Raw genomic sequence first — 17,441 nt, 5'->3', positions numbered from 1 at the left:
TGGCCACAAATTCCTTGACAAGTCTGTCAAGAGGTACAGCTTATGTCTTCTCTGCTTGAATGTGGGTGGGCTCTACAACTGCTTTGACCAGTAGTATGTGGCAGAAATGACACAGTGCCATTTCTGGGCCCAAGCCTTAAGAAATTGGCAGCTCACATTTCCTGTCTTTTAGAACACTTGGTCTGGAGCAAGCCAGCCTCCATGTAAGAAATTTGACTATTCTCAGACCAACATGCTATAAGGTAGCTCAAACTGGCCATGTGGAGAGACCACATGAGGACAGAGACACTTAATCAATCTCCTACTGTTCCAGCAATCCTGGCCTAGGCACTAGACATGTGAATAAAGAAGCCTTCCAATGACTACAGCCCTAGTTACCATCTGACTGCAACTGTACAACAGACCAGCAAAACCCTTCCCAAATTCCTGATCCAAAAAGTTGTTAGCAAAATAACATAGTTTTTTTAAGCCAATGAATTTTGGGGTAATTCGTTACACAGCAATAGATAACTAAAACAAAAACTGTCAATTGCATTTTATGGCATGAACAAATTCACTGTGACAAGGGGAAAGAAAGGAGACTACTAACTTGTAGCTATAATGAACTTTAAAAAGGTTTTATCAGTTTACATTCTACAGTAGAAGTTCTCTTAATTGGCTTCCACGTAACTAACTCATAAGATAAACCAATTCTCCCCACCATTTTTGATTGCCACAGTGTGAAGAAAAGAGTCATGGACAGGATATGATCCTGTGCTCGTGTTCCCATCAACTGAATTACTATAAAAAATCAGCTGTATTTTTTCCCAAATGTGTTTATCTCAGTCGTACTAGTTAACGACATAATTTGATCAAATGTTTTTAAAAATCTATAAAATAAAAATGTAAATGGACATAGTTATTTCCATTTGAACAATAAGTTGAATACTTTGTAACGACTTGATAAAGGCTACTTGCTTTAAAAATAAACTACTGTCAAGAGGTAAGACTGTTTATGACAATTCAGAACAATAACTGGGACTACTCTGGAACTGTCTCACTACACTTAAAAGCAAACTGAAACTAGAAATTGAAAATGAACTTAAAGGTCTGGTTTAAGAAAGTCCATGATGAATTCTAATCAGCTGACCCATGTTCAAAGAAAAGATCTGTACCAAACATCAAAAGACTGGACTATAAATATAGATTATGTTTTATGGTATGTACATATTTTTATGACTACCCACTCTAGTCAAAAACATTTTATAAACCTAATAATTACTAGTCTCAATTGAACTGAATAAAAGAGGTTCTACTATAATCTCCTTTTTTAAACTGTTTTTTGTTGTTGTTGTTAGGTGCCATCAAGCACTTCTGACTCATAGCGACCCTACATACAACAGAACGAAATACTGCCTGCATCATCCTCACAAGGTGCTTGAGCCCCTTGTTGCAATCACTGTGTCAATCCATCTCATTGAGGGTTTTCCTCTTTTTCCCTGACCCTCTACTTTACCAAGCATGATGTCTTTCTCCAGGGACTGATCCCTCCTGACAACATGTCCAAAGTATGTGAGACACAGTCTTACCATTCTTGCTTCTAAGGAGCACTATGGCTGTACTTCTTCCAAGACAGATTTGTTTGTTCTGTTGGCGGTCTGTGGTATATTCAATATTCTTCACCAACACCATAATGCAAAGGTGTCAATTCTTCTTCGGTCTTCCTTATTCATTGTCCAGCCGTTGCATGTATATATGGCGACTGAAAACACCATAGCCTGGGTCAGAAGCACCTTAGTCTTCAAAGTGACACCTTTGCTTTTTAATACTTTAAAGAGGTCTTTTGCAGCAGATTTGCCAATGCAATGTGTCTTTTAAATTCTTGACTGCTACTTGCGTGGGTGTTGACTGTGGTTCCAAGTCAAATGAAATCCTTGACGACTTCAATCTTTTCTCCGTTTATCATGATGTTGCTTACTTATGAGGATTTCTGTTTTCTCTATGTTGAGGTGTAATCCATACTGAAGGCTGCAGTCTGATTTTCATGAGTAAGTGGTTCAAGTCAGTTTCACTTTCAGTAAGCAAGGTTGTGTCATCTGCATGATGCAGGCTGTTAATGAATCTTCCTCCAATCCTGGCACCCCATTCTTCAAATGGATTATGTGCTCAGCAAAAGGTTTTTAATTAAAATATAAAGATGATGGCAAGAGTTAAGCCATATATCTGTACCCCAATGAACTAATGATGACCTGTTCAAAGGCTTTGTTAATTAAATTGACAGAGGTCCATATCTACATATCCTTATAACAGAACAAAGATCAAACATTAAATGTGTTTCTTCCTTCCAAACCTAAAAGCTGATATTTTTAGAGCAGGTTAGGGTTCAATAATTGGGACTAAATTGTCTTTTCTAACAAAAAAATAAAATGGAAGATTTTAATTTCCAGATTAAGCTGGACTTTATGAACATTCCATGAATGCCCATCACAATTACCAAAAGACCTACTTCCTACCTAGGTCACAAAAGCATAGTTTAAGTATTGTCAATTTACACAGATTCTTCTTTGATCTCTGTATTAAACAATAACATAAACAAAAACGCTCTCATCCACCACAAGGGGATGTCCTCTAACATTTCTCACACACCATTCAAAAATACTGAAGTGGATGGACTTCAGAAACATTACGATGGGCAAAGTAAACCAGTCACAAAAAGTACACATCGTATAATTACATTTAAATGACATGCAAGAAGACGCAAATATAAATAGGAGTGGATGCCAGGGAGGAGAATGGAGCAAGGTGGAGAAAGATTCACTGGAAGGGGAAAGAGAGAACTTTCTGGGGAGATAAAAATGTTTTATGTCTTGATAGGGGTATTGTTACAAGGTGAGATAGACGGACAGACAATTTGTCAGAATTCAACCAATTATACACCTGATATGTGTACATCTCACAATATATGTAAATTACACAGTAATTTTAATGGGGGACTTAAGGGGGAAAAAAACGAAGAAATTAGTCTAAAAATTAACTCATGAGAGTTATCCATTGAAACAAAATAATGTTATTTTTTTAATCACTGGAATTACTACACAGAGCAACTTACTCGAAGTTGAATTGCTAGTTGGTAGCAGGATAAGAATTAAAGTCAAGTTTCTGACTGTTCAGTGATAAAGGTTTCAAAGGTGAATAAAACCACCAACTTGATTACATAAACTAAAGTAACAAGATTATCTAGAAAGTTTACAAGCCTTAGCTTCCCTCAGTTTAGTCCCGTTTTTCCACCTATCTAATTCAATTCAATTGGTAAAGTGAGGGTTATCGAAAAAGAGGAAGACTCTCAATGAGATGGACTGACATGGTGGCTACAACAATGGACTCAAACATGTTATCAATTGTGAGGATGGCACAGGACCAGGCAGTGTTTCGTTCAGTTGTGCACAGGGTCGCTATGAGTCAGAACTGACTGGATGGCACCTAACAACTATTCAATTCAATCCAATTTAATTCAATAAGCCCATTATACTTATTCTTTATAAGTCATTATATGAGGAGCTAAGTATAACTTGAATACAAAGATGTATAAAAACCCAGTGCCGTCAAGTCGATTCCGACTCATAGATGTATAGTAACCCCAATACTCAAGACATTTATAATCTAGTAGATGGCATTATACAAGCAGACAACAGCTATAAGGAAAAGACTTAACGGTGCCTGAAATATTCAAACTGAAATCTGCAATTCAGACCAACAGTTTGAAAAGTTTTTTTTTTTGTTTTTTTTTTAAGTAAGGCAAAATAACAGTAAATGGCTTATGCTTTAGGCTTATCACTACTGCAGGAAAATTCTATAAATATCTGTATTTCTGTGTTTCCAGGAAGTTTTAGAATGCAAATACAAAAGGTCTCCTGTAGTTCTATAAATAAAAGATAGAAGTCCATGGTTACAAATCTAGGTGGGTTGGTAAAAACTCCACTGTACTGTCTAATATAGGATATTCAGTTTGATTCAAACATTAACCATCACTGTACCTGACAGTATATGGAATCACAGATTTCAGACCTCCCTAATTAAATTACCCTGTTTAAAAAATTAAAACTCTAAAATAAGAATTACAAAGTGACAGAAAACATCACAATCTGAATTCTGCTTACATAAAACCACATGGTTTTCAATGCCAACTTCCTAATTTACAGCTGGGAAAATCACCATTGAAGAGAGCTGAGCCTGGATCAGATTCACTTAACATAAAAACAGATGTAGATCTCAAATTATATGTGACATCTACAACTACTCATGTAAATAAGAATAATGCAAGCTGAAAGACAATAAACTCACCTAGATCTTTCTAAATTTGGCTATAATACTACTACTATATGTTCCTTTCCTAAACATGCATATCTTCACTTAAGTGCTATTAAAAATCTAAAATTGCTAATTTCAATTATTTTAGGGAAAGTCTTTTTTAAAAAATCAAAATATTCTGGATCATGGAATACACCTGTCATTTTATAAATATAAACACCCACTAGTCTTTTAGGATATCAAGTCTTAGCACTCCATCTCAGAACTCTTCCCCAAACAACCTGTCATAGTGAACAGGAACAAGCTGTACTAAGGATACATAATAATATTTTTTTCAGCTACTGATTGCCCACCATACATTAACAAAATCAGATGTAAGTCAACAGGAGTCTATATGCAACCATAAACTCACTTTCCATTATTTAACCTAAAAAGCTTGTACCCTATGGAAAGTCCATTTAAAATTTCATCTGGCAAATATATTCTAAAATATTTTGTTTGCCTTTTGAAACCACACCAGATTCTAATCCACAGAGACAGGATTTCCAGTTTATTTCTCACAACCCACATGTACAAAACCCAAAATAACAACAAAGAAAAGCAATGTTAAAATTCTGTAATAATAGTAAAGCAAAGCAGTTCACCATACAGCTCCATTTCTTAGGAATTTTTAAAAGTCCCAGCCACAATATGAAATATTTCAACATCTAATTTAAGTACTGAAACTCACAAGGCTCACTCTCGTACCCTGATGTAAGAGTTTTTGGGGTTTTTTTGTTTGGTTGGGTTTTTTTTTTGTTTGTTTTTTTGACAATGAATCAAACCTAATGTAACTCAAACACTGTAATCTGAATAATTAACTACATGATTTATTTGAAAAAGAACATAATATCCAATACTATGATTACTGCAGTTTAGTAATAGTACATCTCATGATCAACTCTTTATAGAAATAAGCTTCATACTTCTTTTCGGGCACCTATTCCAGGTGATTTCAAAAATAAGATTGTCACACACCATCACATATTGCTAAAGTACTCCAACTACACCAATTCAGAAACATCAAACTCTAATGCCCAGTTTTGTCCCTAACAGTGAATACCACGTGTGAATCAATATTATGTTCACACCACCGCTACACAGAATTCAAACCATGCAGCCCTCTCTACCATACTGGGTTAAAGTTTTTAATACTACTAAAAGTCAGTAAGCACAAAAATGCATCAAAAAACTTGCTTACCTAAAATATTTACAGGATGAAACATTTTGTGTTAACAAAGTTTTCTCATTTATATAGAGATACATGGAAGCCCTTTTTGTTTTCAACTTTAAGAAACTCTAAAATACACTGGCCAATTTCCTTACGTAGGAAATAAAGTACGGAGAGCCCCAATTACATATATCCTTCACAAATGAATGGCCATCCATGGAATTCTTATGTTCATAGTATATATTGAGATTTCCATCTTCTCTTTCCATGTCTCATCCTCACCACTGTCATGCAGTGTTAAAGTGATAGATGTCATTAGAATTAAAGATTTATTTCAGAGAGGGATGATGATATATTGGAAAAAACTAGGAAAACTTAGCCCTGATAAAAGTCAGCAAGGAGCAGAAAGAAAAGGTTACCTTCAAATATCTTAAGACAGAACTCGTAGTCAGCATAATGAAAAATTCTTGGCCCACAAAGTCTATGGTAAGTGGCATCTCTTATTTTTGCTAGTCCAACATCCTTACCCCCACACTTTTTACAGCCACAGGGGTAGGCAGTTCATCCAGATGAGCTAAACAAAACAACACATACCTCCCTACACACACACCATAACAATTAGCCGTAGGGGTAGGAAACTGACTCCATCAGAGTTTTCCTAGGACGTTTCCAACAAGAAAAAGGAATAAAGCCTCTTTTCTCTCTGATCATAAAATTCACCTCACTACTAAGGCCTGAACCCAACTGCATTATCTTACTTTCTCAAGAAGGTTTACCTGAACTAGTCCCTGGGCTGTTCTTCCTCCAGATATTTGCATGGCTGCCTATTTCTTGTGATTTATATCTCCGCTTTAATGTTCCCTCTGGACAGAAGCTTTCCTAAAGCAGCTACTTACTTAGTCACTATCACATCACTCTGTGTTAACTTTTTGCATACCACTTATCATTTAACTTATTTTTAATACTCCCTGCTATATCCTCAGCACCTAGAATAGTGGATGGCACACAGTATGCACTCCGTTCATAATTTCTTGAATAAATAAATGTGAGCTGGGAAGAAATGAGCCCAAAGCCAGCAACAGTAACGGTCCTAACCCCAAGAATAAGTCAAATCTGAGAGAACAAAACCATTAAAGAAAGAGAAGCAAAGAAAAAAGAAGTAGACCACCTAGAGGCATCTGAGTATCTGGTTTCAGTCATTCCAAGACCAGCTTCACCCTTGCGCACACTGCAGTCTGATTACATACATCAGAGGTTTTTAAAACAGAATGCACAGATCACCCCACAAGGCAGAGAGGGCACACAGGATAATCCATTAAGATGTGAAAAGAATTACGACAACGTATAGAAGAAAACACATCTATTTTGCATTAGTCTTTGAAAAGTTCTATATTTGTGTCCATTTTATAATGTATGTATTATTACAACCATCTACATATACAATGTATAGATAGGTCTATCCACCCTTTCATCCATCCACCCTTTCACCCATCCACCCTTTCACCCATCCATCCTTTCATCCACCCATCCTTTCATCCATCCATCCTTTCATCCATCCATCCATACTGGGGATACAGTCTCAAAATGTACTCCTGATAAAGATGAACAATCAGAAAACTCTGGAGACTTCCAATATTAATAAACTAATATGTTTTTCTTAACCGAGCTTGTTTAGGTTTTGTTCATTTGCAACCAAGAGACTTCTGAAATGTATGTGACACATATTCAGTGCTCAAATACATGTAGAATGCCAAATGAACAAATTAACTTTTTGTAGTTCCAGAAAACAGATAAATGAAAGCTAAAGGTAGATTACAAAATTTACAAAATAAATACAATAATGGCTTTCTAAAAGGTGTTGTTCCTTTAGCCATTAGAGCAATGCAAATCAAAACTACAATGAGACACCATCTCACCCCAACAAGGCTGGCATTAATCTAAAAAACACAAAATAATAAATGTTGGAGAGATTGTGGAGAGACTGGAACACTTATACACTGCTGGTGGGAATGTAAATGGTACAACCACTTTGGAAATTGATTTGGCACTTCCTTAAAAAGCTAGAAATAGAACTACCATACGATCCAGCAATCCCATTCCTTGGAATATATCCTAGAGAAATAAGAGCCTTCACAGGAACACATGTATGCACATCCATGTTCACTGCAGCATTGTTTACAACAGCAAAAAGATGGAAGCAACCAAGGTGCCCATCAATGGATGAATGGATAAATAAATTATGCTATATTCACATAACAGAATACTATGCAATGATTAAGAACAATGGTAAATCCGTGAAACATATAACATGGAAGAATCTGGAAGGTATTATGCTGAGTGAAATCAGTCGGTCGCAAAAGGACAAATATTATCTGAGACCACTATTATAAAAACTCAAAAAAAAGTTTAAACACAGAAGAAAATATTCTTTGATGGTTACAAGGGTGGGGAGGGAGGGAGAGGGGCATTCACTAATTAAATAGTAGACAAGAACTATTTTAGGTGAAAGGAAAGACAACACACAGTACAGGGGAGGTCAGTACAACTGAACTAAAGCAAAAGCTAAGAAGTTTCCTGAATGCAACCAAATGCTTTGAAGGCCAGGGTAGCAGGGAAGGGGGTCTGGGGACCATAGTTTCAGGGGACATCTAGGTCAACTGGCATAACAAAACATATTAAGAAAACGTTCTGCGTCCCACTTTCGTAAGCAGCGTCTGGGGTTTTCAACACTAGCAAACAGCTACCTAAGAGGCGTCAATTGGTCTCAACCCACCTGGAGCAAAGGAGAATGAAGAACACCATAGACACAAGGTAAAAATGAGCCCAAGAGACAGAAAGGACCACATAAACCACAGTCTACATCAGCCTGAGACCAGAACTAGATGGTGCCTGGCTACCACCAGTGACCGCCATGACAGGCAACACAACAGAGAGTCCCTGTTGGAGCAGAATAGTGGGGTGCAGATTTCAAATTCTTGTAAAAAGACCAGACTTAATGGTCTGCCTGAGACTAGAGGGACCCCAGAGGTCGTGGTCCCCGGACCCTGTTAGCCCAAGACTGGAACCATTCCTGAAGCCAACTCTTCAGACAGGGATTGGACTGGTGAGGAGTGAGCTTCTTGGCTCAAGTGGACACATGAGACTATGTGAGCAGCTCCTTTCTGGAGGTGAGATGAGAAGGGAGAGAGGGACAGGAGGTGGTTGAATGAATATGGAGAACACAGGGAGGAGAGGGGAGTGTGCTGTCTCGTTAGGGGGAGAGCAGCTAGGAGTACATAGCAAGGTGTGTATAAGTTTTTGTATGAGAGACCAATTTGATTTGTAAACTTTCACTTAAAGCACATTGAATAAAAAAAAAAAAAAAAAAAACAGTGGCCTTTTACATTAGACAGGCCCATAAAACAATATGAGACTCAACGGGCACACTAGCCCAGGGGCAAGGACTAGAAGGCAGGAGGGAACAGGAAAGCTGGTAATAGGGAACCCAATGTTGAGAAGGGAGAGTGTTAGCATGTCGTGGGGTTGGCAACCAACGTCACAACAGAATATGTATATTAACTGTTTAACGAGAAGCTAGTTTGTTCTGTAAATCTTCGTCTAAAGTACAATAAAAAAAAAAATGGGGGAAAACAAAAGTTGTTGTTAGGTGCTGTCAAGTCTATTTTTGACTCACAGCAACTCCATGTGACAGAGTAGAACTGTCTCACATGTTTTTCTAGGTTGTAATCTTTACAGGAGCAGATTGGCAGGTCTTTTTCCCATGAGGCCACTGAGTGGGTTTTCAAAATGCCAACCTTTTCGGTTAGCAGTCAAGTGCTTAACTGTTGTGATGCCAGGGCTTCTTCTTCTAAAAATTAGGCTTGTCCAAAAATAATCACTATCTTTCTAGGTATAAACTTTCCACTACTGTATGTGCTCATGTAGAAGCCTGATGGCCATTTGTAAAAGATATTTAGACAAGATTTCTGCACTACAGAATCTGTAACAAACACAGACTGAGTGGATACTAAGTGCTAGAGTAAACAAACTCATTGCTGTGGAGTTGATTCTGACTCATAGCTACCCTACAGGACAAAGTAGAACCACCCCGTGGGGTTTCCAAGGAAGGGCTGGTGGATTGGAACTGCTGACCTTTTGGTTAGCAGCCAGATGCTTAACCACTATACCACCAGGGCTCCAAAATGCTGAAGTAGTAATGATGAATTAAGTTTGGTCCTTGTGCTTCCTCCTGGAGGCCACAGTTTAATAGACAGATTTGCAAATATACAATTATAGTGCATATAACGTATCTATGTACATGGTACGATGACAACAGAGAAAGGTGATTAACTCTGTATGTGTGAGGATATTTAAGTTCAATATTGAAGGATAAGTAAAAGTCGGTTTTCCTGTTAGGCATTCTGGACAAAGTAAACAACATGTGCAAAGGAAGAGTATATAAAGCACACAATATGACAAACCCAAAATATCACAAATAATTTACAATAGTTGGACAATAAAGCGCCTATGGTGCAAGAATATCCACAAATGAAGCTGCTGAATACGTGGCCTGGAGCCAAAATATGTCAATAAATGAATGAATAAATAAATAAATGGGGAAGAACAGACAAATCTCCCATGCAGGAAAAGTTCCAAATAATTTATATGGGATACTCCTCCCTCCCTCAAGGAAGAAGAGTCTAACATCCCATTCAAGTGTGAGCTGTGCAGTGACTTCCTTCCGAAGAGTATAGGATAGAAAGGGGGGAAAGGAATTTTACAGTGGCAAAAACCAACAAACACTACTTCAGCCAGATGATCAAAGTCAACATCAACAATAGCAGGTCATGTTGATGGTACGTGCCGTTGATATGAGGGACCAATCCCTGGAGAAAAACATTATGCTTAGTAAAGTAGAGGGTCAGTGAAAAAGAGGACAACCCTTGTCATGGATTGAATTTGTCCTCCAACAATATGTGCATCAATTTGGCTAGGCCATGAGGCCATGATTCCCATTATTGTGTGCTTGTCCACCATTTTTGTTGTCTGATGTGATTTTCCTGTGTTGTGAAATCTGTCTCTATGATGTTGATGAGACGGAATTAGCTGCAGTTATGTTAATGAGGCAGGACTCAACCCACAAGATTGGATTGTGTCTTGAGCCAATCCCTTTTGAGATATAAAAGAGAAAAGTGAGTAGAGAGACATGGTGACCTCAAACCACCAGGAATGCAGCACAGGGAGAAGTGTGTGTCCTTTGGACCCAAGGTTCCTGCACAGAGAAGCTCTTAGACCAGGGGAAGATTGATGACAAGGACCTTCCTCCAGAGCCAACAGAGAAAGCCTTCCCCTGGAGCTGACACCCTGAATTCAGATTTCTAGCCTACTAGACTGTAAGAAAATAAACTTCTGTTTGTTGAAACCGTTCACTTGTGGTATTTCTGTTTTAGCAACACTAGATAACAGAGACAACCCTCAGTAAGATGGACTGACACAGTGGCTGCAACAATGGATTCAAACATAGCAATGACTGTGAGGATGGCGTAGGACTGGGCAATGTTTACTTCTGTTGTACACAGGGTCACTAAGAGTTGAAAGTGATTCGATGGCACTTAACAACAACAACCATATTAATGAGAACCCCTGGGTGGTATAAATGGATAACCATGCTGGACTGCTAACCGAAAGGCTGGAAGTTCAAATTTCACCCAGAGACCCTGTGGAAGACCTGTGAACTACTTCAGAAAATCAGCCATTAAAAACCCTATGGAGCACAGTTCTACTCTGACACATATAGGGTTGCCATGAGTAGGAGCTGATGTAACAGCAAGTGGGACGATATTAACGTAAGATGCTAATGATAAGGGAATCTGGGTGTGGGGTATATGGAAACTCTGTACTGTCGTTACAATTTTTCTGTAAATCTGAAACTATTCTAAAAAAAAATTATTATAAAAAATCAGGTGAAGGACAAAACCGTAGTAGGAATAGAACATCAATATTCAAGAGATAGGTAGAGAAAGTCAGTAAAAGAAATATAAAAGGAATGATCAAAAATGTAAAGATAGCACGACACCCTAGAAATCATTAAAAAAAAAAAAAGTGCACAAAGGTGGAAAGGGGTTTAATATAATAGAGTCCAAGGAAGAAAAGGGATGAATAGAATCCCCTGGATTTAGGAGGTCACTGTTAAAAGAAATGTAAAGTTTAGTGGAGCTACAAGAATGAAAGATAAACCACAGCGGTTTATGAGGCCTCATGAGCCATGATTTTGATTTTCCCCATCACAAATCTATGCAATTCTCCCAGTCACAAACCTTTTAAGAGATTTTCCTAGTTTCAAATCTATTGAAAGTCTTCCCTCTTCCTTGAATTCACATCCACTTAGTTGCCAAAACCTAACTCATATGCACTCTTCTTTCACAGTATAAAGTAATAGGATATGCAACAGACTGAATACTTTCATGCAGAAGTAACCAAAAATTCCAAAATTAAACTGGCTTAAACAGTAAGGAAATATGTAACCAGTATCCCATAGAACAAAAAGTCCACAGGTGATAGCCTTTAAACAATGCTCACCAGAGCTTTACCTCTTCTCTGTGATTCCCTTGGATCTGGCCTCCTACATATGGTTTCAGCCACAGGCTGGAAACAAGATGACCAAAATATTTTGAGATTGTGATGTGCCCATCCTGAATCTGTCACTAGCAAAGAAAGTGAATTACCATGTACTGTTGAGACTTCTCACAATCAATCCTGAGCTAAGAATGAAGTCCCCTTTCCCTGAGTCATGCAAACAGGGGCTAAATACCTGAAGAAAATAGAGGCTGTTAGAAAGGTACAGAGGAAGGGGGTAATGCTAACTAGCCAGTCAACAGTGGCCAGCCAATACAAGAGGTTCTTATTTGCAGGTTTTCCTAGCTTGGGAACTTTTAAAAATTACTTCAAAACAATGAGGAATATAAACTTGAACAAAATAAGGTCTACACCATCTCCTTTCTCAATAGCTAACTGATAACCTCAGAGACAATCAGTACTGTTTTACAGGTTATGGGGAAAATTTGGCATCAAGGTGTAAACTTTCTTCATCACTCAAATGTACATTGTAAAAATAAAATGTATTTGGGCATTTTAAAACCAGAGCCATTACATTTTACACTTTAAATTCTTATTTTGTTAGGGATGACCAAAAAGAAATGAAACCCACAGCCATCTAGTCAATTCCGATTAACAGTGACCCTATAGAACACAGCAGAACTGCCCCACAGAGTTTCCAAGGAGTGCCTGGTGGATTCCAATTGCCGACCTTTTGGTTAGCAGCCGTAGCACTTAACCATTATACCACCAGGGTTTCCTTGTTAAGGATAGGATAGCGTAAAGAGGTAGTGGAAAGAACGCTGGAGTTGGGGACAGGGCACTAGGCTCTAGTCCTAACTCTTCCGTTAAATTACAGTGTTATCTTACACTGTCACCTAATCTATCTAGGTTTCAGCTGCCTCTATTAAATTGGAAGTTCAGAGAGGTGATCTCTCAAGTCTTCTTTCTGGCTAATTCCTAAATTTGAGTAATATTCACTTGTTAACTAGAATATATCTGCAAACTATTTAAAGTTCTAATTATAAACTAGCCAAATCCTAAAGATCCCTTCCAAGACTACAGGCTGACATGAAGCTTTTTCCTATAAAGCTTCATTTTCACAAAAACCTCCCCTGTAGCCAGAAATGTAAATAGCATGATGTTACTAGTTCCAAAATAACTCAAGAATTTAATTCAATTTCTCTTTAAACCCAAATTCATTATTAAAAGGTTGCAGTGTACCTACAGAAGCAAACCGGGACTACTGGACAGGAGAATGGAAAATGATAGAAGCTTAGCCACTTTAAATTTCAATTAAAGACAAGATTTCTAACCACCAAGCCTACATGAGGAAGAAGATGGAAATCAAAGCACAATGAAGACTCTGGAATTCAAGTCATAATCAGAAATGGAAATTTCTATATAGAGTGAGAAAGAGAAGGAAAAATACCACCCTTCCCCCCCTCAAAAAGCAAGGATACAAGTATAGAATAAATTAAATCAAAATGTCTCGTAAGTTTCTCTTAAAGAATGTTGATTTACATAAAATGAATAAAAATAATTTCCTGAAACAGGTTGGTGACAGTGAGAAATAGAAGAGGAAACCATTACAATTCCATTTGGGAACCTCAGTGTTAACAGATTTTGGCAAACCACGCACAAAACCATATGGGATGACTCTGGATAAAACTCCATGACTTCAGCCAATTGCATTATGACCTGGAGTTGGTTCTTCTCAAAATTATTAATCATGAAAAATACTTACACAGGATACACATGATTGCCAGGAAAAAAAAAAAAATGCATTTCTTTGAAACTGTTTTTAAAACAACAAACCACCCGCAGAAACCACATAGGCACAAAATGAAACAATTCTGGTCACTGATTTTGTGGAACATTTAAGCACTCCCCAAGTGAAAGGCTCAGCTTTAGGTTCCCTTTCCGAGACAAACAGGCTATCCACAAATATACCTGATTTGGAGCTACCAAGAAAAGAGTGCAAACATACCCCACTAGCCTGAGTTTTAAAAGACATAATTTATTCCAAGGAGACTCTTACATTTTAAGAGTACTTCTTTCAAGAAGACATCTCTTTTCTGTACAGTAAGAATCTAAATAAAGATACTGGCTATCGAAATAAAATAAGTTAAATAAAATTTCACTCAAAATGCATAACATTGCTGTATTAATGACTTACAAGTTAACACCTCCTAGAATTAGGAATTTAAATACCAAAATCCCCTATCAGTAGCAGCATCATTGATACATTAGGATTACTCAGTTTATCTTCTAACACCCTAATGAAATGGTATACCAAATGAATTTCAAAAGAGGCAGGAATAAATGTATAGGAAGGAATATTGCTCAGAAAACAGGCAAAAGAAGAAGACAGGATATAGATGGCAGGTAGCTGCACTGGAACACTAGAAGCTGGGCTGGGTATCCTGAATAGGAAAACAGACCTTGAAAAAGAAAGCCATATGAAGCCATAGCCCAACTTAGTACAAAAAAATGTTAAACGACTTCATTTATTTAGGGAAAGAACAGATAGGTACTAGACATATTAACAGCATCGTTCCTTTATATGAGAGATAAAAAGATTTTATTTGCTATGCCCTAGATTATACCCTGTAGTATGTAAGAGCTACAAGTTCACATATATCTGTACACATGCTCTTCACAACGCTTTCAATTTCCTGACACGATGCCAAAAAAGTGGGTTTTTTTTCCCTCTCTACATTCGCTCTGTATAAGTTACTGACTTTTCCCTTGGATAGGATTGCAAAGCTCAGTTTGCTAGAGCTTACATAATCTTAAAGAACAGATGTAATTTCAATAAGAAATAGAGGAAGAATGGAAAAGTAAATGAGATTCCAAAAGAAGCAATTTTAAATTGTACATATCTATAGTCCTCATCCTTTAAAGATGTTGTTACTGGTGGTATTTGTTACCAAGTGCATGAATTCTAAAAAGACCAAAGCACTAAGAGCAATCCAAGTGCAACTGTAGCCATCTTAAAAACTATATAGTTTCAACACAATGTTCTGGAATTGTCACCTAGTCAGAGAGAATACAGACTGATGACGCAGATTAGACCCCATTCAGAAAATGAAGAAGGAAACCCTATAACTATACTGAGGATCTCTGATCAAACAGCATAAAAATTATACACCAAAATTCCTCACATTGTGGTAAATAGCAGTACGTTTTCTCAATACCTGCTGAGTGACCAACCTATATGCCATCTACAAGAGACTCATTTTAAATCAAAAGATACAAACGGGATGAAAGTGAAAGGTATGTGTATATATCCGCCCCCCCCCCCCCCCGCCCATGAAAACAGAAATCAAAGATACCTGGGGTAGCTATATTAATATCAGACAAAATAGACTTTAATTCAAAAAGTTGTTATAGGAGAGAAAGAAGATTATAGAATGATAAAAGGATCAGTCTGTCAAGAAAAGAAACACTATTATAAATATACATGTGCCTAACAGCAGAGTTCTAAAATATGTGAAGCAAAAACTGACAGAACTTAAGAGAGAAATAGTTCTACAAATAACATTTGGAGACTTTAATGTATCACTTTCAATAACGGATAGAATACTCACACAGAAAATCAACAGGACCAGAAGCCGACTGTGGAACAGACCATCAATTGCTCATAATGCAAGTTCATGTCAAAGCTAAAAAAAATTAGAACAAGCCCAAGAGAGCCAAAGTACAAACTTGAGTATATTCCACCTGAATTCAGAGACAATCTGAAGAATAGATTTGACTCATTAAACACTATTGATCAAAGACCTTACGAGTTGTGAAATGACATCAAGGACATCATACATGAAGAAAGCAAGGGGTCATTAAAAAGACAGGAAAGTAAGAAACGACCAAAATGGATGTCAAAAGAGACTCTGAAACTTGCTCTCGAAAAGAACAGCTAAAGTGAGAGGCAAAAATGATGAACTAAAAGAGCTGAACAGAAGATTTCAAAGGGCAGATTATGAAGACAAAGTATTATAACGAAATGTGCAAAAACCTAGGGTTAGAAAACCAAAAAGGAAGAACACACTTGGCATTTCTCAAGCTGAAAGAACTAAAGAGAAAATTCCAGCCTCAAGTTGTAATACTGAAGGATAAAACAGGGAAAATATTATAAACAATAAAAGAAGCATCAAAGGAAGATGGAAGGAATACAGTCACTGTATCAAAAAAAAACTCGTTGATATTCAACCATTTCAAGAGGTAGCACGTGACAAAGAACCAACGGCACTAAAGGAAAAGTCAACAAGCTGCACCGAAGGCACTGGCCAAAAAAAACAAGGTTCCAGGAATTGACAGAATACCAATTGAGATGTTTCAACAAAGAGATATAGCACTGGACGCATTCATTCATCTATGCCAAGAAATCTGGAAGACAACTTTCTGGCAAACCAACTGGAAGAAATCCGTATTTGTGCCCATTCTAAGGGAAGGCGATTCAACAGAATGCGAAAATTATGGAACAGTATCATTAAAATCACACACAAGTAAAATTTCACTGAAGAGCATTCAAAAGTGGTTGCAGCAGTTCAGAAAAGGACGTGGAACAAGGGACATCATTGTTGATGTCAGATGGACCCCAGCTAAAAGCAGAGAATACCAGAGAGATGTTTACCTGTGTTTTATTCACTGCACAAAGGCATTTAACTGTGTGGATCATAACAGAGTCTGGATAACATTGTGCAGAACAGGAATTCCAGAACACTTAATTTGTGCACATGAGGAACTCACACCTATATCAAGTGGCAGTCGTTCAAACGGAACAAGGGGATACTGCATGGTTAAAAATCAGGGAAGGTGTGCGTTAGGGTTGTATCCTTTCACCATGCTTATTCAATCTGTATGCTGAGCAAATAATCAAAGCTGGACTATATGAAGAACTCAGCATCGGATTGGACGAAGACTCATTAACAACCTGCAATATGCAGATGACACAACCTTGCTTGCTGCAAGTGAGGATTTGAAGCACTTACCGATGCAGTTTAGAGACTACAACCTTCAGTATGGATTACACCTTAACATAAAACAAAAATCCTCACAACTGTACCAATAAGCAACATCATGATAAAAGGTGAAAAGACTGAAGTTGTCAAAGATTTCATTTTACTTGGATCCACCATTAACAACCACGGAAGCAGCAGTGAAGAAATCAAAGGACACATTGCACTGGGGAAATCTGCTACAAACGACTTCTTTAAAGCGTTAAAAAGCAAAGGTGTCACAAGAAGGACGAAGGTGTGCCTGACTCAAGCCATGGTGTGTTAAATTGCCTCATATGCATGCAAAACCTGAACAATGAATAAAGACCAAAGAATTGATGCCTTTGAATTACAGTGTTAGCAAAGAATAC

The 17,441-nt window shown here is 37.5% G+C and overlaps 1 protein-coding gene across 10 annotated transcripts in view; it reads right to left on the bottom strand.

The window, feature by feature from the left end:
- The window catches only part of CCDC91 (coiled-coil domain containing 91), a 457,065-nt gene that overhangs the window by 392,328 nt on the left and 47,296 nt on the right, over positions 1–17,441 (bottom strand). Inside the window, exon 1 of one of the 10 annotated variants that reach the window (XM_049882724.1) lies at positions 1,569–2,331. The exons of 8 other annotated variants lie outside the window; for them this stretch is intronic. Coding sequence is in view for 1 of the 2 variants with exons in the window: in XM_049882729.1 (XP_049738686.1) it covers positions 1,569–1,571 (3 nt within the window). In the remaining variant the exon portion in view is untranslated. Of the gene's footprint in view, positions 1–1,568; positions 2,332–17,441 lie in introns of those variants that run through there. One more of the 10 variants, XM_049882729.1, reaches the window with a different exon arrangement.

Source organism: Elephas maximus, chromosome 4, assembly GCF_024166365.1.
Source record: "Elephas maximus indicus isolate mEleMax1 chromosome 4, mEleMax1 primary haplotype, whole genome shotgun sequence".
Classification (NCBI taxonomy): Eukaryota; Metazoa; Chordata; class Mammalia; order Proboscidea; family Elephantidae; genus Elephas; species Elephas maximus.
This window is presented reverse-complemented; position numbering and strand designations above follow the sequence as displayed.